At 41.4% G+C, this 25,577-nt stretch overlaps 1 protein-coding gene across 8 annotated transcripts in view; it reads right to left on the reverse strand.

Moving 5' to 3' along the window:
- Positions 1–1,356: 1,356 nt before the first annotated feature.
- The window catches only part of rbms3 (RNA binding motif, single stranded interacting protein), a 298,854-nt gene continuing 274,633 nt past the window's right edge, over positions 1,357–25,577 (reverse strand). For 7 of the 8 annotated variants that reach the window (XM_042434717.1, XM_042434716.1, XM_042434715.1 and 4 more), the window contains 4 exons: positions 13,963–14,073; positions 6,184–6,273; positions 4,232–4,356; positions 1,357–2,501 (listed from right to left, as the gene is read on the reverse strand). In XM_042434717.1, the coding sequence (XP_042290651.1) occupies positions 2,498–2,501; positions 4,232–4,356; positions 6,184–6,273; positions 13,963–14,073 (330 nt within the window). In that variant the 3' untranslated portion in view covers positions 1,357–2,497. Of the gene's footprint in view, positions 2,502–4,231; positions 4,357–5,235; positions 5,834–6,183; positions 6,274–13,962; positions 14,074–25,577 lie in introns of those variants that run through there. The other variant, XR_006100092.1, reaches the window with a different exon arrangement.

The following is a 25,577-nucleotide window of genomic DNA, read 5'->3' on the forward strand; positions in this document are numbered from 1 at the left end:
TTTTTTTGTTTGGATTAAACAAACAAAATATGAAAATATAAAATATATTAACAAAGTGTTAATTAGTGAGCTTTAGAGGTGCTGGTAGGCGAATTTTGTTACCAGGCTAGCTTTGTCCACCTTATGCTAAACTAAGCTAACCGACTGCTAACATGAGAGTGACGTTGATCTTCTCATTTATCGGAAAGAGATAAAATAAACATATTTCCCCAAATGACTAACTTCAAGCATTTGTTACTTCTTAACTATTTTAATCCACCATTAAGACCATTAAGTGCCATAAAGTTTATGCAATCATTGCTAAAAGCTTCAAAGTCAGTTTTGTATATTTTTTTTGTGTCTAAGAACTTACCTGATGTACAATATGCAGTAAACGACACTCATTTGGTATTTTGAGCAGGTAAATACTCAAAAAAAAGTGACCTGGGTTTTTCTGATGTCTAGATGTCAAAGATTAAAACGAGGCCAAACAGCAGCAGGGAGATTCCCAGTTCAACACTGACGCTCAGTATGCTGAGAAATGGTTGAGTTAGTTATGGTTGAATCAAAGTGATAAAAAGACTGAAGACAGAAATCACTGAGAAGACGAAGCTGGAAGCAATGCAACGACAATCACGGAGCGTAGCAAACAACATTCCCCAATCTGTTTGTTTTCCCTGCAGGATCTGAGAGAGAGAGGTGGAATGCACCCACGGTGTGTGTGTGAAAGCATCGTGAAAAAGTGATGAGACATATTAAGAAATGAAAAGACAATAAGAGGAAGTGAAGTTTTGGTAGAACTGCCACCGGTTGCATCACATATTTAAATACTGTTTGATGTGTGCATGAGTTTGTGTATGTGTGCGCATGTTTAGATATGTCTACGTGTGTGTGTGTGTGTGTGTGTGTGTGTGTGTGTGTGCGCGTATGTGTGTGTGTTTCCATGGACAACCATGGAAAAATGAGTTTAAAACCGGTGAAAAGAAGATGTTAAGAAGGATAGTAAGGACTGGTCCGGCCATCAAGGTCAAATAAAAAAACGACGACAACAGCAACAACAACAACAACAATATCAACATTAACATCAACAACAACAACAACATCAACAACAACAAAATCAAACTGAAAAATGGAAAGGAAAACAAAAACAAAACTCTGGTTCAGAGTGTCTCTTCATCTTTGGTATAAAAATGGCCATCCATGGGCTGCATTTGATCCACAACTAGGAAAGACTACAGAAATTGTCAACAATTTCTTCTATTGCTTTTGCACTGATTGGTTTAAACCGTAAGCTCCTACTGTATCTACTGTTTTTGTTTCACTGCCAGATTTTTTTTTTCTGTAGCTTTTTTTTTTCATTTGTTTTATATTTTTTTCTTCTTCTTTTTCTTTTTTTTTTTTTTTTTTTTTTTTTTTTAACTTTTTGCAGTGTGACAAGCAAAGCGGGCTAAAAACAGCTTAAAGCTCATAAAAAAGGTAAAATGTGGCAGATAAAAAGCACTAATGTCATTGACAGCAACTTTGCCTTGTAAAATAATAATTATGATAATAAAAAACAAGTTCAGCATTTGCAACAGACTGCATCCACAATGCAGCATGTTTTCTTATGTTTTCTTTTTTTTCCTCATTGTGAAAAATCTCTTCAAAGCTTCATCTTTCCCCCCCTCGAGTCTTTTTCCCCCGACAGACATTTTGTTTTCTTCTGACACTTAGTTACCTCTGACATAATAATTATCAAAGTTTTCTTCTAATGAAGAAAAGAAAAAAAGCTCTTCTCTATTAAATCTGTACAGCTTATGTGATAGATTCTTTTTTCCTCTTTATAACAACTCATCCAGTGTCTTGTACCCTCCAAGTGGTCCAAGAGACTGATTTTGTTTGCTTTTTTTTTTTTTTTTCCTAACCAGACGTCAGACTTTAACTCTGTAAAAAGTTTCTGGCGCCCTTCAAATTAAGGCCATGAAGATTCAAGAAAGAAAAAACACTTTGTTTTTCGAATATATCTAGAAAACTAAAATTTAACACTAGAACATAAAAAATAGTGAAAAGAAATTGTAGCTTAATATCTGAGGAAGACAATCTCTGTGTGTATCTCAAACTTGACTCCCCCTTTCTAATTACAAAATAAACTTCATCACCTACCTTCGCATTCAACCTTTTTTTTTTGTCATTTTGTATTTGTTTTTTTTTTTCTCTTTTTTTTTTTTAATTGGTTGAGAATTTTCTTTGAGAAACTTTTCTAGCTTCAGCCCAGCCCTTCAGGCAGGTTCCCAGACAAAACAATTTCACTTCTTTGCACTGTGCCCAGCAATTTCCGCATCCCCTTCCTCAGCACTCTTTGCCTCCTCCTTGCTGTTTTTTTCTCATAGGCCAGGTAGGAAATGAAAAAAGTGTCTCTTTTTTGGTGCCTGGGCGATCTGGAAGCAATCTCTTTCTTTTCTCTTTTCCTCACATTCACAGTGCAGCCACCTTCTGTCTCAAGGCAACGCTGTCACAGGAACATTCTCTCAGGTTGTTGCTATCTGATGAAGGAGGAGAAAAAAGAAAGAGAGAGAGAGATGTGCAGTTGTAATCAAAGCAGAATATTACAAACACATAAAAGCACTGACGGCTGACAGTCCAGTCAGAGGACTGCAGCAAAATGAAGCACACTCAACTGTTCTGATCAGATCACAAAAGCACAAATTGCTGCCAAAAATGATGAACAAATGACAGCAGCAGCCAGGAATAATTTCAGTCATTTTATAATGGCAGTGTGTAATAATAATAATAATAATAATAATAATCGCAGAGGGAGCAGCGGAGCAAGACTATTGCAGGTGATGTCTTTTTCCCTGCTTACACCTCTCATAATAACATAAAAGATCTCTAACGTCGTGTTTTGCACGTTTCAGCAAAACATCTCTCACTCCCCGTCAGTCAGCAATCCCCCCCCCGCACCCCCTCCCCAAACACACACACACACAAAGCAAACACACAGAGGCTCCTGCTGTGTTGTGGCCGTTGGCTGGTGAGAGCCGATCCACTCTGCCCCACCCGCAAAAATATGCGTTGATCAACCATCCGACTGGGGTGGTTGGTGGAGCAATGCGCTGTGGTTTTGTTGTGAAATGTGTGCTTGTTACAACCTTTGGACCACCAACAGAAAAAATACAAGGGTTAAGCTATGTTCTGGTCTTGCTCTATAGCTTGTTTTCTGCTCCTTTGTTGAGGAAATGCTGTTTTAGCCGTGTGTGTGTGCTCGGGCGTGGGCGACTTGTCATCGCGTTTTGTTGTGAAATGTGTAATGGTTGACGGAGGCAGCTAGCTGTCTCATTAGATGGAGAGCTAATATCTGCAGGGTGTTTTGAGTTGGATAGCACAAATTTTTGTCGTGGTAGATGCTGGTTGTTTGTCGACGTTAGTGGGAGAGAGGCAAAGTACTCGGGAGCGTGCACGAAACGTCACATCCTTTGGATTTTCACTCATTGGCAATTAATACATATAAAATGCTTCACAATTCTTCCATATAAGACCTTTAACAAAAATATGTGTCAAAGAGAAATACAGTAGCGTGCAAATTTACTGCCTTTGTTATTTGAAAAACATCTCACAAATGCTGATTTTGTATATTTTCCTCTCAGTACGCCAAATAATTCATGGAGGAAGCTTGTCTTTACAAGTAAGAGTGAAAAAGCTGTTTATAAAAAATTTAATGTGTTAGACAATGTGAACTGATGTGAGTCAACAGTGCTTACTGAGACTAAGTGATACGGATATGATATGTAATTTAACCTTAAAGTTAACATTATCTATAAACATATATATAGACAATACATTTTCTGGAAAATTAAAGGTCCCCTTTACTCAAAAATGAGTTTTACTTATTGTTCCTTCAGTTGGATGTCTGAGCTTCGCTGTACAGAATGATGTATGTGCAGAGTCTGATACTAGATGGCTGTTTATAGTCGCCTGCTGAAGGGGGGAAAGTTTCTTTGAGCTCCCCTTAAATCTTGTTTAAGACGTACGCAAGAGCATGATTTTGTGACATCACAACCAGTTTGGAAGCAAGCCCTGCTCATTGATTTTAAACATTGCCTACCATAACCTAATACACCCAGATTTATTAAAGGAATCGATACCTCAGTATCTTGGTATATATGATATAGTGTATATCACAATAAAAAAATAATGATATATTTTAGAGACTAATAAATAAAAACTAGTCTGAAAAGAACAGACAGCAACTGTCCTGCTTCACTGTTTGACTTACTTGGACTGGTATGAGTAAGCAGGAACATGGTCGGCAGCACTGTCCACCTGCATCTGTTGCTGCTGGCCAGCCACCTCCTGTGACGAGGGAGCCACTGTCTGGGGGGAGGCGTCCGTCACCACTCCCTGAGGACACACACAGGTGAAAATGTGTCAGTGTGGAACTTTAACAAGCATCTCTCTGCACCGCTTGACACTTCCTGCTGAAATGTATGTGACTGTATAAAGAAAAAAGCCGCTACAACTATTTCTGTCTACTGTGTACATATTGTACATCTGTACCGTTGCATGTCTGAGGGATCCCTCCTTTGTTGTTTTTCCTGAATTTTGTCTTTTTTTGTCTTTTTAAGTTTTTTTTTTGTGTGTGTGTGTGGAATTTTTCCTTAACTGAATCAAGGGTTGAAGTTATTATATGTTGTACAGATGATATATAATATAATAAATAAAACCGATTTGAATTGACATATAAAACTGACATATTAAACTATTTCAGTGATATACCAATACATGTATATGTTGAGACAAATAACAAGGAAATGCATATAAAATACTGGTGAAGACATCTAGAATTTTCCATTTTTGCACAGTACAAAAATTAATACAATAATTGCTCTCCTAAATTTGAATATTTCAGTCAAGTGTGAAAGAGTTCAGTTAAGCAGTGAGAGAAAGAAAAAGCATCTTTCATCTAACAATGAAGCTACCTTATCGGGAGGAAAGATGAATAATTTGAACCAAGTTGTTAAATAAAATATGAAACACAAAATGCAGAATGCAGAGGTAACATCGCCTTACTGTGATTTGACATTGCATGGGAAGACAAATGTATATAATAAATAAAAAATTCTTTAGTACAAAATGTGCTATTTATCCTTGCAGGATTTTAAATCTATATATGAGATAATAAAGGATGGCTGTGTGGACTGAATTCATCAAAACAACCCCTTGGCCTTTTTATGTGTCTGGCATTACCGATAGCCCTCATCACTGAGTCATCTCAATCACCTTTAACAAGCTCTCAAGGATACTGTGTCCTGTACATACATCAGCCCTCCAGACACCGGCTGATACAGTGATATACACCCCGCTGCTGACGCTGGCATTGAGAGGACGCTGGTGAGGATGAAATAGGTAAGAGGCGCCCTGGGCTACACTACAACTACATCTCTCTCCATCGTCCCGCTCCTTCATGAGGAAGCCAGTAACTTTGTAAGGAGGGGGAGATACTGCAGGAGGGGGAGGAGGAACTAATGGGTCTGTCAGGGGAAACTGTCAGTGTCTGTGGCTGGTGGGCTAACCAGAGCTCCGTAGCTGACGGATGCGTGTGTTCCAACTACCTACCAGCCTGAACTGGCTGTGGGTAGAGAGAAAGAGAGACAGCACCGCTGGCACTGTGTCTCACTTCAGCTGCTGTCATCTGATACACGACTGATAGTCCATCTAAATACGACCGCACTGTCAGCCGCCAGACAGCCGGCCCGCTCTCCTCACCGGCCTGCCTGCTTGCGTGCCTGCCTGCCTGCCTGCCCGCCTGCCCGCCCGCTTTCCACGTTCATCATTTCTCTGGCTGGACTGCACGACCTGCCAGGAGCTCAGACAGCCGCTGAGGAAGTGACAAAGTCTGTGTTGCACTTCAAATGTCTTTCCCAAATACTATAAAACTTCTGACTCATCCTGCTTTGCTTGCAGTTTTCATGCTTGTTATTCACTGGTGGTGTGAGGCCATTTGTTTGGGGAATAAGAACAATTTTCCGTGCGCTTCAAATGTAATCTGTCTATTTAATGACTGTTTTGGTCTGTTGATGTGGTGAGCAGGTTTAGAAATAGGCATGTGAGCGCTTGTGGGTGTAAGTGAGTTGGCTGTCAGGAGAAATGAAGGCCCTCCTTTGGGTAAACATCAACAGATTATTTTTGATTATTGGCAAGTACAGTGTGCATGCGTGTGGGTCTTACTTCGACAGGGACGGCTGTTGGAGGCACAGGAGTGTACTGGGGAATGTAGGTCCCTTGCATAGGCGCCGCGGCGGCTGCAGCAGTCATGTACTGAAACACAAAGAAAAGACACACACACATCAAAATCCTTGCACATGAATATAATATGATTATAAATAAATATAACATGAAACACACAAATTAAAAGCACAGATATAAAATATGATAGCTGACAATGAGTACTTTCCAAATATCAAAAAAATATTATCTCAATGCCATCCCAAACCACTGGGAAAAGGAGCTTGCTGTGCCCCCAGCGTCCTTTGGAGGGCGCTAAAAGAATATGTGTGCACGCTTAAGAGAGCAGAGCAAAGCAGAAGACAGCCTGCGAGATAGGCAGACGAGAAGGAGGAGGAAGAGGTGTCCTGCTGCTCCACCAAGACTTCACAGGCAGGCAAATGCACCGGGCCACAACTGAGAAGAAGATAAAAAGTAAAAAAGAAAAAAAAAAAAGAAGAAGCTAAAGGGAATGAAGGGGAGTGAGAGAGAGGGAAGAGAAAGCAGGAGGTCTGTTGCCTGTGGCCTATATTCCTTTAGACATGCCTGCCCTGGCTTTTAACTGGGTGCTAGCTCGCTCCATGATGGCCATTTTACAGATGTGACACAGGTTCCGTTACATGACAGCCACGGGGCTTTCACATGCAATATGAATGAAGACACGGCACTTTGTGTGAGCCTTTTTTCTCTGACTTGCTGTGAATACTTTTTGTGTGTGTGTGTGTGTGTGTTTGGTGGTGGTGAACACGCATGCCAGTGAAAGCCTGAATTGCCAGTGTGTGTGCTTCTTTTTAATTAGCACATGCCTGTGCATAAAAGATGACTTATCACTTTGTCTGTCCAACTGTGTTCTCCAGCATGCAGCTGTGTATAGTGTGTGTGTGTGTGTGTGTGTGTTGGGAACATACATGCATGTCTGTGTTAGTGTGTGAGTGTGTGTCTGTGTGTGTGCCTTTGAGAGACAGACAAAGACAAAGAGGCTTGGAACGATAATGCTGCAGTACAGCGCCAACGGATGTGATCCCAGATAAAAGCCACCAGGCTGCCTCTCCGCCTCTCCTCGTCTTCCTGCTGCTTTTCCGGACCAAGGAAAAAGGGAAGTACTATCCCGTTCTTCTGTCTTATTTTTTCCTTTTGCCTTTCAGTCCCTCTGCCAGTACGAAAAGTGTAGCGGCAGTATGCTATAGGAGGCAGTAATGGAGGGGATGTGGAGGAGCTGTGGAGCCTTTCTTGGCTGTGGGCCCGGCGGTGCTGGTGAAGTGTCATTACCGGCAGCGTTGCTAATGGATCGGGTACGGCTCCACCGCTCACCGCTAATGAGAGCAGCTAAAGGCCATGGACATGGGTGATTAACTCCCCCACCGTCGCTACACATGGCCAGGAGGATGCCCTAGGATGGATGTTAGTGTGCGTTCGTATGTGAGTGTGACTGTGTGAATTTAAGGTTATCGCACCTTCAGGGCTGTCACACTCAGGATGGGGTGAGACGGCATATCCAGACTTCCTGACACATTACCACATTACCTCTCTGTGTCATCCCTTCTTCCCCCTCACCTTCCTGTCACTTCCCTCTCTCTCTCGCACTCAACCTGCTATCGTCTAAAAGGGCCTATCAGATTGTTGAAGTGACCTTCTCCCTGGTGAATCGAAACCATGCATACCAATTTTCCTCAGACTTTTTGTCTTCACCCCTCCTTCCCATTTACTTATTCAGCCAACTCACCTGTGAGGGCTGCATGAAAGCAAATGAAGGGAAGCGGGAGATAATTAGCAATATCAAAATCTCCCTGTCAAAGGGAGCGTGTCCATTTGAAATGTTATATTTCTCTGCAGGACTGCAAAAAGAATTTAAATTAGATTTAACAAGAAAATTTAATAAGATAAGATTTTTTCTCCTACCATAACCATTAGTTAACCTATTTAATGTGGCAGGTTGAGCAGGGCATATTTCTGCAGTCGCTGCTGTGGCAAGTCAGGGGATGTCAAGCCCGGCTCCAGTGAAATAGGTTGCTATGGTGATAAAGATGGTTTTTGTCCAATCTCAACTCTTTTAATACTTCCCTGTCCATAGTCAGGGGACAGGTTTGGGCAATATAAAGCATCCCTAATTGGCAATAAATGGTGTTTCAGTCCTGTAGCACACAGCCACACATATACATCTATGCACATGCACGCACACACACACACACCTGCGCCTGAAGCAGATGGCGGGTGTGTATGTTTGATGAAAGGGAGGCCTGAATAGCTCCTTAACGAGGCTGGTGTGAGTAGAATCCTTAAGTCTCTTCTCTACCATCACTCTCCATGACATACACCTATAACTACAGTCTAAAGTCAAACCGCAATGCAGCAATGCCAGGACAAAAATCCATACCATAGACGGACCCATTTTGGTACCACAGTGGTTTGGGCAACAGCTTAATATACTGTAAGAAGGTGCAGTTTATGTTTGATGGATAAAAGGATGATGAGATAATTTTCTGCATTCAGTTTTCCACGTTAACAAGAATACAATCTCCCTATATTGTAGTTCTGACTCCGGTGTAATGGAGCACAGCATGTTAGCATGTTAAAATGTTTAAATAAATCATCCACTTCTCTGTCAGTCTCCACATCTATCAATCCCATCTTTGGTGACGTGCTGTTCTGTTGCATCGTCTGCAAGGTGGAGGATAACAGTTGGTCAAGGCAAGAGCATCCAGCTACTCAGTGTAGGTTATTAATGGCAGAGCGGTGTGAGGATGGGCTCTGATGACTATTGATCTTAGCTGTGGGACTCCAACATGATGGGAACTATTGGGGCTGCACACCAGCAGCTGTGAATCACAGCACTGTACCACTTCACCAAGAAAAGCCCTCCATATCTCGGCCCCTAGGCTATGTTAACACCCTGCCTGAGGAGATTTATACTGGCAAATTGTCAGTGTCATCTTTTAAATCACCTCTTTAAACACATTCTTATCAGCAGGTTTTTACAGTATATGATTTTACTGGTTTACTAAGTTTAAGTATAGATGCAGTTGTTATATCGTAGTGCTCTGTTTGTTATAAGAGTCAATTTTTGTGTAAAGATGTGTTTTTTTTTTATTTAGGTTTTAAGCTTTTAAATTTGGTAAAGTAAATTTTTCAGGTTTTTATCTTTAAAGCAGTATTAACAGATTTTTTTGGTCAGTTGTGAGCAGCACAACAAGCACAACAATGACAGTGATTTAATTTAATTTCTTATTAAGTTGAAATGGTGAAGGTGTTAGCAATCTATTTACACATCCAGCAGATAGGAGGCAAGATTAGCATTCATGCAAATCCAGCATTCACTCATCATTCATCACTATTACTGACCCCACATTATACATGTGATTTTTTTGCTACTTTAAAGATTGCTTGATGCAGCTTTAAGTAAAAGTAAAACACTATTAATAAACCCAAACTGTGCAGTAACCGCTTCCCTCTGTACCACAGAGCATGCATCGATAAGCCTCAAATGACAGAATTGCTGCTGGTCTTTTTATTATCCAGATCCAAAGTTTCAGGCATAAGATCTGACTGCACCCCTGAGTCTGCTGCTTCCTGTAAGCCGATGCCCTTAATTCTCACACAAATTCAGAATTAAGTTAATATTTAGCACACGATTCAGATTTAGAGTACATAATTTAAATTCATAAAACAAACTTTGAATATAGATCACATATTTCAAATTCAGGACATTAAATTTAAAGTGTGGCAAAACTCTTGCACCATAGTTCTTGGCTGTGAGCCCTCTAAAACATTCAAAATGCACTGTAAAATTTAAAAATGCAATAAAAGCATGTCCCTCCCTTAACTACTTCCCTCAAGGTCCTGCAAGGACCTCTGCTCAGTGGCTCTGGGAATCACCCAGGTGTCAACATGTGTTACTGTCTGAATGTGAAGCTACAAGAAAAGAGTTTGCATGGTCAGTAAACTTTTCCCGGGTGAGTGAAGGTTAAATATAGCCATGCACAGTTATGGAAATGCAGAATAACATACTGTACTCATACTTCCCAAAAGAAAACAAAAGGAAACAGCCCAGATAATAGCGGAAAGCTCCTCACACAAATCTGTCTTCCAGGGACACAGAGGCTGTCAATCACCACTGTCACCATGACAACAGAGACCTGGGTTCTACATGCCATGACAGGAATAGGATGGAGAACACAGAGGGAAGGTCACCTCTTGTCATGTCAAACACTGTGTCGCTCACACACAAACGCAGACATTGACATGCGTGCAAACACACACGCACATGCACACCAACACACACACACAAATACTAAAATGACAGAGCATATGCACATCCACAGCGACACAGTGGCATGTGCAAACACCAGCCATGACAGATAGACTCCTGTTAAGTGATGGGAGCTCCAAGATGGTAAATAAATCAGTAACAGAGCAATATGCACCAAACATGATAAAATAAATCAGTGAGGAGCATGGATGGCATGTTTATGTGTGCCATCCATAAACAGTAAGCCTGAGGTTTCTAGCATTCTGTAATCATGTTGCCAAGACCGACAGACACCAAACTGAGCTGAGTGAGTAGAGATGTTTTTTTAAAACAGAACATTTTCTGGAGAAGAAGCCGAATTCCAAAGCAGTGACCATCAGAGAGCACTGATCCATGCTTCCTCATTATGAGGAGAGGATTTCCTTGCCACTCCTGTTTAATAGGCCTGACCCTCCGTGCCGATCAACACTCTCGACGGCGCAAAATAACACAGCGTTCTCGGAAAGCTACGGTCACCACACCAGTTCCACTGCTTGGGTGGACCGGGAACATTTGGTTCTTTTCTTGGAGAGAAGAAAGCCACAGCCATACACAAACAGCCGCAGAGAGTCCTGGAACAGCCAAGAGTATTCTGAGGTGTGGCTTCTCCTTCAGCGGCCAGAGGCATGATAAATTGTTGACGTTGGAGACGCTGCTCATGGCAGGTGCTCTTCTGTGGCGAATGTTAAGTCACGTGACCAGTGGGGGCAATCAAAACAACCCTACCACATGCGTGTACACTCGAGGAATGTGCTCTGAGAGTATGTGGTGTCAAGTCCAGTTTACTACATGGATAGTTAAAGATCCTGGTTCCCAACCCCTCTTTTAACAGACTTTCCCAATCAGGCAGTATGAAAGAGTTTTCACATCTGGCTTAAGAATGAGCTTTATAGGAAACACGTCTCAATTCCCAGAGATGATCAAGTGTGGCATGCCGTGTGTGCAGCTCAGCCATAGAAAAGTTATGCTACACAGCATATCGCCTCAGGAAAGCTAAGCAGGCAGAAAGGGGAGGGGCAGAGAGAGTAAACTAGAAATAAAAAAAAAGGAGAGAGAGTGCCTTAACCCACTTTCTGCTATAATACAACCCATCAAACATCAGAAGCCATCATCATAGATTAGCCTGTCTCTAATCCAGGCTGTTAGCACAGCTGGGGCAGATTAGGGAGGGGGCATTCCTGACAGAGCCAACATGGCGTCACAGTCGCTGACAGCTCACCTGGAAACACATGGGTAACTGTACAATACAGCACTGTTCCAATCATACACACACACAAAGAGATCAAACGTAGTGCCGGAGCAAAGCTGCCTGCTTGCCTGCCCCCGGGCAGCAGGGTTAGGGCAGGAAGTCAGGCTTCAGAACTGTGTGACACCTCTAAGTCGACTTGATCCTGAAACAGGGGGGAGTTCCTGGTTTAGGGGGCAGTGACTGTAAGCATGTGTGTGTGTGTTTGTGTGTGGAATAAAGAAAACTGATGGAGTGATAGATTTGATGTGTGATTTAGAGAGTGAGGGAGACAGAAAGTGTGAGAAAGAAACAAATTAGAGGGTGAAAGTGAGGAAGGTGGAGAACAGAGAGCCCTGTCACACTGTTAAGCTTCGCAGGAAATCTGTTTAATGTGGAAGATCAGGGAGGAAATGTGCTCTCCCAATATCTGGTGGTGAATGCATGCAGTGTAAAACAAATGATACGGCAGCTCCATGGCAGAGCACATGTGGCGACAGCCTAAGACGATTTGGCTCTCTTGAAAAGAAAAGTAAAATCCCTGTCTCACTCAGTGTGTACTTTGTTTCTGAACTAAATGAATAATGTTTCCCAAAAATAAGAGGCCTCCAAATTATCCTCCTGACCCATACCTATGGCGTAATGGAGACCTGCTGTTTTCTTTCTCAACACTTAATTTTCTGTCTCAACTCTTGAGAGCGGATGTACTTTTAGATATTTAGTCTTGCTGGACTTGTACTATATGATGAAAAAGAATAACAGTGAAACACTTAGCCATGAATACATTTTAAGTACCTGTCTATGAACAGATTTGCAGTGGGAATAGGTGTAGTTTCCAAAATTACATCATGGGTTCATCAACCCTAAAAATTACGTGTATGCTACTCCCTGCATTTACATTCATTTATCAATCTAGCAAGTAACACATGATGAAATTGGTTGCTGTGCTTTCCAAAGTGATGGTAATTTAATAAAAGATTAAGGGATGCTATGTAAATTGCTGTGTCAATTATAATCTGAAGATGGGAGTTGGCAAATGTGGAATGATGATGAAATGATGAGATCATCCAAATAAGAGTTAGACCAAGGTCAAGATGAATTAGTACATTATGAAAGGAACCTGATTTTTTTTTGAAAAAGCATAGAGACCATAGTTGTCAAAGTAGTTACATGTCCCTGAAGAAACAAAGTATCACAACTTAAAGATCAACATTAAGTCTCCATAGGAAATTACACAGTAATTTATCTACACACACACAAAGTAAAAGGAGTAAAAAACATAACAGTTAGCCCATCAGTAAATTAACAGTGGCTTAGAGTGTTGTATTAGCCTCGGGCAGCCAACGTAGTATAATAGCCATGTTAGCAGTAAAATGCAGAAAAACAAAATTAATTAATCAACATTCACAAAACAGCTGTAATAAAAAGAATACCTACAGATAATGCTCTAACAACAGTATTTGGGGAGTAGGTAAAATATGGTTGTCAATATTTGGTTGGTCACAGATTTGACAAAAGACTGAGATTGTGTTTGAAATCACCCACTATTTAATATATAGTACACTACATCTACCCTACGCCATTGTATTTGAGTGTCAAAACGCTAACAATCCCACAATGCAATTCTCCACATTTTAGAAATGCTAAAATTACCGTGTGACTCTACATCTGATGGTGATGATGCTAAATGATGATGAGTGCCCTGAAATCTTGTTTTGCTGCTCATTATTAAGTTAAGTATTTATTGTCTATTATACAGGGAGCAGTGAATGAGTGAATAAGGGAATGATTTTGGACACAGCTATGATGTCACAATGTAACACAATACAATAATAGAACAATAGACACAGAATGTTCAACTGAAACCAACTGCTGGTGGCAGAATAAGCCTGTTTTAGGAGGCTATTGTAACTTAGTATCAACTGTAAGCAAAAATGTAGATTTAATTGTTTGTTTTCCGGAAAAATCATGAGAATTCAGTTGTTTTTCCAGCCCCGAGTAGTGTTTCCACCTATCAGACAAGCAGAAAGTGCACAAAGCACTTCCTGATCCTCCTAAAGCTTACTGCCGGTAACAACTGAAACCGCCTCAGATGAGTGTATCAGCATTTTGATCAACTCTGAGCTTCTCTCATCCGAATTACGGCAACTATAGACAGTAAGAGCACGCTTGTGTTTGTGTTTCGGTATGTGGATGGTATCCATCATTGCAGTGCAGTGAGGATTATACTCACACTTCCTGTAGTGCCCAGGGACAGATGGTTCATCTGCTGGGTGAGAGGGCCCATCATGCTGGCAGGCTGCATGGACATAGTGTGGTCCATGGCTGGCGTGATCACTGCACCCTGGAGGAAGGAAGGAAGAGACAAGGAGAAAGTGAGAGGAGAAGGGAGCAACAGAAGAGAGGAGACTGTGTATATTCTTTAATTCCTCTTTTCAGATCCCCATTAGCTTCATTAGCTTCCCTGTTAGCACAAAGCGATTGCTAGTCCTTTTGAAATATACAGTAAATCAACGGAAAAAGAAAAGACAGAACAAGTGAACTGATTTTGCAAATGACAGGAGGTAGATATGAGCGTTTGTAGAAAAGAAAATAAGGTGAGAGGAAGGACGGAGGTGGCAGGGAAGGTTAAAGGAAGTTGAAATTGGAATGGAGAGCAGGAGAGAGAAAGCAAACAGGAAGTAAGGAGCAGAAAGTTGGGGAAGTTTTTTGGAATTGTCAAAATGATAAAAGCAGTGAAGAGAGTGTGGGAGAGAAAAAGAAAAAAAAAGGGTGGGGCCCAAGCAGGGGTGATATAAGGATAAACACAGCCAGAGAAGAAGAAGAAGGGAAAGGGGACAGTGTCAATAAACAGCGACAGAACACAGGGATATTTTCAAGATCAATACACACTATTGTCTTTGGTCCATCAAAAATGGTCAATATCTGCGTTCATTGATTGCTGAGAGAGGATGCTTCTCCTCTCTCACTCCCTCCCTGTCTCTCATTCACTCACTCGCGAGCCTCCCCTCCTGGTATAATGCGCGGCATGTTTTCCCTAACGGGCAGATGAGAACGCTAGGAGCTTCTTTTTCACGGTGCAGTGGAACATGAGGGAAAGTGATGAAACCATTGTTGCTCTTTCATCCCTTGTCATGATAGCTCCATTTCCCCAGCACTGATGCCTTGGGAGGAACGCGTTCAAAACCAAGCCCTCTTCCTCTGCTCGGCTCGCGTCTCTTCTCACTTTGTGTGTGCGTGCGTCTGTAAGTGTGCCTATGTGTGTCTGCGGGTAAGCCTGCAACACACTCTGTGTAACAGCATTTGTGCACAAGTGTGAAAAAGATAGAAAGTGTCTATGTGTGTGTATATAAGTGTGCAACTCCAATAGCGTATACATGTGTGTGTGTGTGTGTGTGTGTTTGTGCGTGTGCATGTGCGCACCCCACTGGTGACTCTGTGTGGGCTTATTGGAGAACAAACTGTGCAGACACAGCCTGTCAGAATCGCTCTGCTTGTCTACTCCCTGCATTCACAACACAGTCAGCTAACTCGCTCTCTCTCTCTCTCTCTCTCTCTCCTCCCTCCTCCCCCTCCTCTTCTTCCTCTCCCTCCTCAACTCCATATGCAAGCTTCATGTGATCCTTCACGGAGTTTCACCTCTAGACAAAAAGAAAGAAACCGGGTGGAATGAACAGAAGTTGAGGAGCTGCAATTAGTGGTGAAAGAAATGTTCAGATCCTTTACTAAAAGTGGCTGTAATCGATATTTTTACAACAATGGATAAAATGTGTGACGTGAAAGGTGTCGTTCATAGTGATTAACCTAAAGATAATTTTTTGGCTTTCAGGCTCTCAATTTTACTGTCTTTTTACACATTTATTTGTCTTGTAGTTTTCAAAATGTTATGATAGCTTTTTACTCATCAATTTCATTGCTTAGATCTGGAGATGTAGTGACATATTATTGCAGGTTTATGTAATAATGTAAACAATATAAAGTAAAAGTAGCGCATTTAAAAACATATTGTCATTGTTATATTATTATATATTATATAACTGGCTTATTATTACTGATGCCTTTATGTGTAAGCAGTATTTTAATGATGTCTTTGGTCAAGGTGAAATTAAATTTAACTACTTTATATGCTGTTGGGTATTTTACAAGGTGACTATTTACAAGGTGGTAAATATAGCTGTCAAATAAATGTAGTGGAGTAAAAAGTACAATGTTTCCCTGCAAAATGTAATGAAGTATAAACTAGCACATAATGGAAATACCTAATACTTAGTTCCGTTCTACTACTGGCTGTGATAGATGAAAAAAAAAGTAGAGGGGAAATGAGGAAAGCGGTAGAAAGTGTTTGTGAGGACAGGAGAGAGATGATTAAGGAGAGAGCTGATGGAGGTCATGAGGAAGACAGCGGTGAGGAGAGGCGGACGGGAGGGAGGGAGGAGAGAGAATTTGCAAGGAGAGGGGAAGCCAAGGGACACACAGTGAGAAAGCGAGAGAAGACAAAGAAAGAGGAAGAAAAAGAGAGAGGGCGAGGAAGGGAGAAGGGAAGAGAAAGAGAGGAGTGAGAGGGAAGCAGCAGGAGCTGTGGGCTACCTGTTACTGATTCAGCCTCTGACAATGCCTTTATAATGGGAAAGGGAGAGCAACGGAAAGGCTTAATTCACAGACGTGTCAGGGAGAGTTAAGCCGATTTGTGATTTCGATTTTCTGTGTTTGTGAGACTGAGTGTCTGTGAGAGAGGGGGTTTTAGTGTGTGTGTGTGTGTGTGTGTGTGTGTGTATGTGTGTGTGTGTGTGTGTGTGTGTGTGTGTGTGTGTGTGGGTGTCTACCTGGTTGTGTGTCTGTCCACAGACAGACTAGAGAAGAAAGAAAATGAGAGAGACTGACACAAAGAGACAATATATATTTTTTGATTTGTCCTCTGTGTGTGTGTGTGTGTGTGTGTGTGTGTGTGTGTGTGTGTGTGTGTGTGTGTGTCTGTGTGTGTGTGTGTGTGTGTGGAAAAAAGAGAGGAAGATGAAGAGAGAGAAACATAATGGATGCTGCAGATGTATCTGTTACAAATGTATGAGATGATCCTCACAGATCTCCTCAATGTATGCACATGTTATGGTGTGTGTGTGTGTATGTGTGTGTGTGTGTGTGTGTGTGTGTGTGTGCGCGCCTATGCGACTACACGTGTGTCTGTGAGAAACCCATCTTGCTTAAGATGGTATTGATCCTGCTCCAGACAGGAGACAGATGATATCAGCGTCCTGGTTGTTAAATACGTTGATATACACTCAACGACTAGAGACCATGTACAGTAAATAAGAAATCTTGTAAAAAATCTTACAACCAGCAGTGTTTTTTAATGACTGCTCATTACAAGTAAATAGCGACTGCTACGACTGATGGAGTGCTGATCTGTATCAGCTGATATTCATTTCTCAGTCTTTGAATTTGCTGATCAGATATAACAATTGTAAAATAGGCAAAGCAAATACATAAATGTCACACAGATAGTGAGTGTTTTTATTGCCTGAGCCATTATGGCTGAAGGATCTCCACCTCGCCCAGTAAGCTGTTTACATACAGCACATTTAGGTAGGTAGTATATTTGGGCTGTTAGTATCTAGCTGGGGGAGTCTGATAACACGGTATGAGATTAAAAAAAAAAAAAAAAAAGAGTATTGTTATTCAATAAAACAGTATTTGAGGATTATTTCTTTGGTTTTGTATGACCACAACAGAAGCCAATTTGCTTGAATGTGACTTTGATCGCTAGTTTCTTGCAGTATTTCATCCAGTTTTGTGAATGTGAAAGCAACATCACACTGGGACTGACGATGACTACCATCAAGCATTTGCAACTGAGATGTCACTTTTTGGTTTGTATCTGTGTGTCTAAAAGATATGCAAAACAGCCTTTTTAATGTTTTCTATCTGTTTTGTGAAGCAGTTGAGTGAGACCTAGCCAGAATTTTTATAGACAGAAGGATACCTTTGCTTATTTTGGGAGGTGTAATCAAGTATTACAAAATGTAATGAAGCACTGGTCACAATAAATATCCAACTATCTTTAGTATGAAATAACAGTATTTAGAGTAAAAATAGGAGCATGAAACCTTAGAGCGAGAGAAGGGTTATGTGTTTTTTTACTGTATGTCTTCTGCAGAGGCTCCGGATAAAAATCTTGTAAAAACTGACTGATTTTGATGACTTATAACCGTGATCAGTATCTATAAATTCTGATCAGAGCACCCCTACAGCCAACTATTTTGATCGTCTCTATTGCTGCTGCAGGTTATAATATCCAACATTATTGCCTATCTACAGTGTTGCTTCAAACTGTTGCTGATATATCACTACCTTCGGGCGGTAGCAATGCCCTCGCTCTGACTGAAAACAGCCCGAGGCCACAAAGAGAAGCTTATATACACCGATCCTCACCTCATAGGTGATGATGATGTTTCACTGCTAGTAGAAAGGTCTTTGGTTATGGAAACCAGTGTTCTGTACTGTTTGGACAATGTTCACAAAATCACTAATAGCCTAAAGAAGAAGAAGAAGTAAGAAATAAAAAAAAAAGTTTTCAAAGTGAATGTGCTTTCTGACAGGTGAAACATGAACACCGGTGGGAAAAAAGGACAATTTCATTCAACACAGAAGAAAAAAGGCACATTAAAAGCCTCAAAAATGCTAAACAATGACCACGGCTGTATCCCTGAGTCTTCAACTCAAACAAAGCATCACTTGTGTTGTCCACATGAAAGAGGACCCGCGCTTGACTCAACACATTCCTCTGTGTATTTGACAGTTGGGTTTCTCCATGTGAGGTTCTGTGGTTTGGATACTGATGCTGGTGTGTATGTTAGTGTGTTTTGTGTCTGCGTAAATGTGACACACACACACGCTGCTGGATACTTGCACCAGCTCCACGCCATGGAACTCAGTAATTCTGCTGAAGGGTTAGTACTGCAGACTTTTCTCCATCTCCAGTGACACACGCACACAGACTAAGCTTGTTCAGTCAGTCGTTATTGGTCTGGAAAGCCTGGTGTTATAACAGAACATCTGCTGATGATTGACTGGTAACTATATACAGTACAGAATGCCAGGGACCCTAAATACTACAGGCTTGCCCACCTGATGGGTATATGAAACTGTATCCATAGAAACCACAAAATAAAACACAATATTGGCTCTGACATGATCTGAATGTGTGTGTACTGTAAGGGCTCTTAATTACCTTCTTCTTTATTTGTTTTTTATTCAGACTATACAAAAACTACCCATAACTTTGCCTTTGCCTACCTCAACTATGGCCACAGTTTGGAGACGCCCTCAGGCACCTTCTCTGTTCTTGTAAGCCCAGAAAAGAGAGCCAACATCCTGGGTCTTTTGCTCTAATCCGCAGCATGAATCCCTCCTTGGGGCAAATAAGACTACCAGGGCTGCCCTACTACTACCGACACAGTCTGTCTATAAGACTACCATAGACTAAGTGAGGAAGGTGAGCTGCTTGTTTTACCCGACAGTTAGATTGAAGGAGCAGAAAAACAGCGGTGCACGCTGTTGAATAGCAATAAATGAAGCCCAGTGCCACACAAGTTGACACTGATGCAGAAAGCTGCTTATCTAGCCCTCTGCCATCATGTTGAAATTTGAAATCTCATTTTTAAGGGTTTTGAAAAGCCTAATTGCAAACATGAGAACCTACAGGGAAATCATTACTGTGAAAATGAAGCAGCCGAGGGGCCACAACAATGTATGTTAACAGATTAATATGTGGAGCCTGGTACCGATGAAGGATTTCTCACCTCTGGCAAAGATGTTTATCTACTGTGTATCTGTTTGTCCTCCACAATGAAATGAAAATGAGAGGGATGATGGATCAGCTCCCTTCCATTTATTGATTTATTTGTCTGTCCATCATGTGCAATATCTCAGATGATGCAGGTTGAATTACAATAAAACCACCGCGATTCAGAATTTTCAAAATTACACCAGTTGGAATGGGTGGTGCTGTAGGCTACAATTAAAATATGGTGACATATTTGTTACTAATTGGCCATGATTGATATTGTTCATAACAATTGTTGTACATGAGCATGTGTGAGAAAGAGAGACATCCAAACAATTAATTTAATCAGAACGCTCATGGTAATGAGGTTATTATCAAAAAGTAATAACTGACATGTCCTCATTGACAAGGACACTGTATTTAGTTGGATTTGTGCTATGTATTCTGTGTGTGTGTGCGCATATATGTGTGTACGAAAGAGAATAAGGGTGTTAGATGAAGCATGTAACAGTATTTGTCATGTCTTCATGGGAGGTCCATTCCTCTCCACGCTCGGACTGCACTCGTTTATCAGCTGTTGTCTGACTGCCTTTTATAGACAAATGGATCATTTCACACACAAGGATCTCTCCAGAATATTTGCTCTATTTACAAAAGCAAAAAAAAAGATTAGAAATCCAATTTAAAAAACAGCGAGCTAATAAAGCCTGTTCACCAAAGCATATCAGCTTTTGTCTCAAAACGTATTTTTGCCACTATCGCAAATTTTCGAGGCAAAAAGCTCACAGTGAAAAATGCGACTGCTCAATCTCTCTGTCAGTCACCCCATGGCACTGCAACAATATCTCTCTTATATGAATGAAACTTTAACCCTGAACAGATGATTTTTTGCTGGCACAGGCACAGTGGCTGCAGTTGTCCTCTGAAACAGCAGTAGAGAAGAGAGAGACAGAAGGAGAAAGAGAAGCGGGAGGGATGGAGTGAGGCAAAAAAGGAGGGAGAAATGAGAAGGAGTTGTATAGAAAGAAGTAGAGAGAGAGAGAGAAAGAGGATGCATGGGAGAGAGGGATGAAAACATAGAGGGAGGATAAAAAGAGCAGTCAGAGCAACTCAAGGACAACTGTAGCCCCGTCTCAAATTCTGCCTCACCAGTCAAATCCACGAGACCAACATAATGTTCCCCTTCTGAATCCGCGGAGCGTTTTTAATGTCAAGCGGGGAGATGGGTATCACACAGTGCTCTGATTCACCCCCCCCCCATCAGATGAGGACAGATAGTTATGGTTCAATTCTAAGAGGCCCAGTGAGCATCTATTCAAAGCTGGAGCCAGGGAGAACTGGCTGGGGTGCAACCGAGAGGAATTCAATAATTCACCTACAGTACGTAAGGGCCAGTGCACTCCAGCAAATACACACTTGAAGCGCATACAGTTCAGAGTGAGGCAAAGGAGAAAAAAAGTGGGTGGATAAGTCATGGGGAAAGACAGCAATGCTGCGCTTGGCTGGCAGTGCAGCTACTCCACACTCTTTGGCAGTGTGAAGTGAATTTGAGTGTGTGTGTTTTTGCGTGTGTGTGATAATCTTTATGTGTGAGATTTAGCATCAAGAATGGGTTTCCGCACTTAAACAATAAGTGTTTTAGGCTTGTGTGCGCTGCATGTGTGTATTTGTCTTTTAGGGCGTTTAGTTTCCTCCTTTCCTCCGTGAAAACTTGGACAGGATATGGAGTTCCACCAATCTGGAAGAATCTCACTTAGTCTGGCAAGATAATCTTAAAACATCTAGAAAGGCCATCTGTGGTGCCAGAGCTGCCTATTACTCATCATTAATAGAGGAGACTTTTCAGCACTTTGGCCAGGGCTGAAAAAAAGTCATAACTCTATTGATCCATGTATTCCTATAGCTCTCAGTAGTAACGACTTCATGAGCTTCTTTAATGATCACATTCTAACTATTAGAGACAAAATTCATTACCTTCTGCCCTCAACCGGCACCTCAAACACAGGAACCTTAGAAACAGCAGTAAAACCTGATATATTTAGGTTGTTTTTCTCCCATCGACCTTTCCAAACTAACTTCAAACGATTTCTTCATCTGAACCATCAACCTGTCTGCTTAAGGAAGTTTGACCCTTACTTAACAATTCTTTACAAGATATGATCAATCTGTCATTAGTAACAGGCTATGTACCACAGCCCTTTAAGTAGCTGTAATTAAATCTCTTCTTAAAAAGCCTACCCTTGATCAAGCTGTTTTAGCCAACTATAGACCCATATCTAACCTTCCCTTTCTCTCTAAGATCCTTGAGAAAGCAGTCGCCAATCAGTTGTGCGACTTTCTACACAACAATAGTTTATTTGAGGATTTTCAGTCAGGATTTAGAGCGCATCATAGCACAGAGACAGCACTGGTGAAAGTTACAAATGACCTCCTAATTGCATCGGACAAAGGGTTTCTCTCTGTACTTGTCTTGTTAGATCTCAGTGCAGCACTTGACACCACTGACCATCACACACCCTCAACAAGTCTCTAAAGGCTCACCAGCTGATCCAGAATGCTGCTGCACGTGTACTGACAAGAACTAGGAAAAGAGGTTATATTTCTCTCATATTAGCTTCCATGCACTGGCTCCCTGTAAAATCGAGAATAGAATTTAAAATCCTTCTCACCTGCAAAGCCCTTAATGGTCAGGCACCATAATATCTTAAAAGAGCTCATATTACCTTATTATCCCACTAGAACACTGCGCTCCCAGTATGCAGGCTTACTTGTGGTTCCTAGAGTGTCCAAAAGTAGAATGGGAGGCAGACCCCTCAGCTATCAGGCTCCTCTCCTGTGAAACCATCTTCCAGTTTGGGTCCAGGAGGCAGACACCCTCTTTACGTTTTAGAGTGGGCTTAAAACTTTCCTTTTTGATAAAGCTTAGAGTTAGGGCCGGCTCAGGCTTGCCCTGGATCATCACCTAGTTATGCTGCTATAGGCCTAGACTCCTCTCCCTTTCAATCTGTATGCATTCATGTCCTATTAATGCATGTTACTAACTTGGCATCTTCTCTCTCCCGTAGTTTTGTGCTTTCTCGTCTCTCTCCTATCTCCTCATGTTGCTTTCTACACGTATTTCTGCCTCCGGAGCTGTAGAATCTGGATCTGTGATTACAAGCCACTCACTGCCTCCATGATCCTGCTCAACACCCACTGCTATAATTATTATTATTAGTCTTATTATTACCATTCTTATTGCCATTATTATAACTATACATCTCTATGTGGAACTTGCTTGTTGCTATGCTGTCTTTCATCCTGCTCTCTCTCTCCCCTCTCCCCCTGTCTCTTTCTCTCTCAACCCAACCGGTTGAGGCAGATGGCTGCCCACCCAGAGTCCGGTTCTGCTCGAGGTTTATTCCCATTAAAAGGGAGTTTTTCCTTGCCGCTGTCGCCAAGTGCTTGCTCATGGGGGAATGTCGGGTCTGTGTAAATAATATTGTAATGAGTATGGTCTAGACCTGCTCTATATGAAAAGTGCCCTGAGATAACTTCTCTTATGATTTGGCACTATATAAATGAAATTGTCTTGACTTGACTCTTCTACAAGGTCTGCTGACTTGAGTTGCGCTGACCAAAGAGCAGAGCCCAAAAGGCAAGCAGTCATGCTGTTCTGACATCCCACGCCTAACTGCCAAACAGAGTACGCATTAGAGGATCTGAGAGACAGTATGAGAGAAGAAGAAAGAAGGGAAGACAAATAATAAACAGGGAAAAAAGAAAGAAGAACAAGGCCTGGAAGAACAAGCTGCAACCTCATTTAGCTGTCCACTTTAAAAAGCACTGTCACTTTCTATCAAGTTCCGTGCCAAGTGCATCTCTCCCATTAATTGGGGATAAACAAATTTTGAAAACTGTTTCTTTCCTCACTCTCTCTCTTACTGCTAACAAAGTGCTGGCTCCTCTACGGGAGTCCACTTTCGTATGGATGGACTTGTCAAATTTAATCTAGTCAGATAACAACAAACACCTTTGCCAGAGCGGTACATAGTGCACTGTGCAATAAGCAAACTCTGGGTCAAGTTCTCAACTCTGCCATAGTGTTATATACTGCCATTTAATACATCATTTATTAGTTCCTGCAAATTCTTGTTTACCCTTATTTTAATGGATCTAAGTTTAGAGATCACTAACAGAATAAATTACAGAAAAACATCAGAAAAGTAAACAAATCCATGCAGCAACACAACATCAGCAGCAGCTAATTAACAATGTTTTTAACAATATATCGCTCTACTGACCCTTTCCATCTCTTTACAAACAAGCTAGTGTCCTAATAAGAGCTACTGCACTTAACACTTTTAAGGTAAGGAAATAATTTGTTAAGAGTTCCTTATCCAATTGCAAGGTGGTGATGAGCTCAAGTAAAAAGTACAGACACCAAGTAAGTATAAAAAGTAACTAATGACAGTCTGGCATGTGCCTCAACACATAATATTATTAAGTACTGTATGTATGGTCCATAAACAATAGAACTTGGTCTCTACAGATGTTTACCAGAGATTATATCTGCCAATACCAAGTCAGATCTGATACTTAGAAATACCTAAATTAATTAAATATGGATCTAACACGTTGTCTGACCTACTAATTTGGCACCCCTTATTTTTCATAAGCTACTTGGTCCAAATGCTGGATGTCCTGGTAAAAAACAACTTCAGTCAAGACCACTTTACTTTTATTGCCATTTGCAGTAGTTATATTTTGCTGTATGGCTCTGTTCTGGGAGCTCCCTGCCCCTCCATGTGCTTAGAGAGCAGCAGCAAAGACTCCAGGTGCAGAACAGAGCAGGCAACAATGACAACAAAAAATGACATTGTTTAAGTCAGACATGTATGTATGTAAGATACAAGGCATGTAAGGAGGAGCTGAGATGGAGGTTGGTTGTAAGCGGCTTGCAGAGGAAGCAGCAAAGGTAGGCAGACTAAAGCAGCTTAAATAAGGCGCCCTGTATGAGATTGCCTATTGAATGCATAGAGGGAATCAGCTGAGTCATCAGCTGATGTAGCTGGGTTTGTGAGCTGAGCTTGACTTTGTGACTTGCCTGAACTAACGCTATGCTCAATTAAGTCGAAAAGCTTAAATTATTGACATCACATCTGGCAAAATATGACTCCTTAAGTTTTCAATTGTCTTATTTAGATGAACGTTCTGCAACCACTAATGGCAATTCCAGAGCAGTATAACTGGCATTGTTACTGTTTTGCTAATATAAAAGCTTAACTGTTAATTTACTGTTAAATGAAACAGAGTTAAATTTTATGTGTTTTACTATTTTTACTTTTACTCTTGTGGACTCTTTTTATATGTTTTCTAGTTTATGATGTCCTTCTCCTCCTACAGGAACTTAATGTTGATCTTTCACTGGTTATGCTTTGTTTCCTGGCATGATTTCTTGCTAAATTACAAATTCATTTTTACAATACCTAGACACATAAACCATGTTGATTCTTACTATCCTATCCCACACAGTCTGACAGCTAGCTGTGACCTCTTCCCCTTCCATGCTTGGCCGCCTCCATATTGCCTGGACACCAGGAACGCCATTGCACAACGCTCCATTGGTTTAACATGCGACATGTGGCGAGAGCCGCCAAATTGCAGCACAATCAATTGGTTTTTAATACTTTGAGTAGACCCCCGAGCTCTTGAAGCTAGCCCGCTCGGCTAATTTGATGTGATTCACTGAGCTGGTGGCAGGCTGTGTGTGTAAAGGGTGGTCTGCTGTGTATGTAGCTGGTCGTGGATATGAGTGTGGGTCATAAAGGGAGACAGATTGGTAGCTATGATCCACTGATGGCTGTGACAGCTGGGGTTAGCGCCTAGCAGCCGTTTGGTGACAGAGAAAGCCACCGGATCACAATAGGGACTGGGCCATGGGGACAGATATGGCCACATGGCTACTGCTGGCATGAAGATCTGATGAGATGTACACAACAGTACAATGTGGCTACTGGCTACTGCCAATGGCTCCAAGAGGCCCTGTGACATAAGGCTGGAAGATGGATGGCCATAAGGCAGCCGTA

This window comes from Thunnus maccoyii, chromosome 15 (assembly GCF_910596095.1).
Source record: "Thunnus maccoyii chromosome 15, fThuMac1.1, whole genome shotgun sequence".
In the NCBI taxonomy this organism is placed as follows: domain Eukaryota; kingdom Metazoa; phylum Chordata; class Actinopteri; order Scombriformes; family Scombridae; genus Thunnus; species Thunnus maccoyii.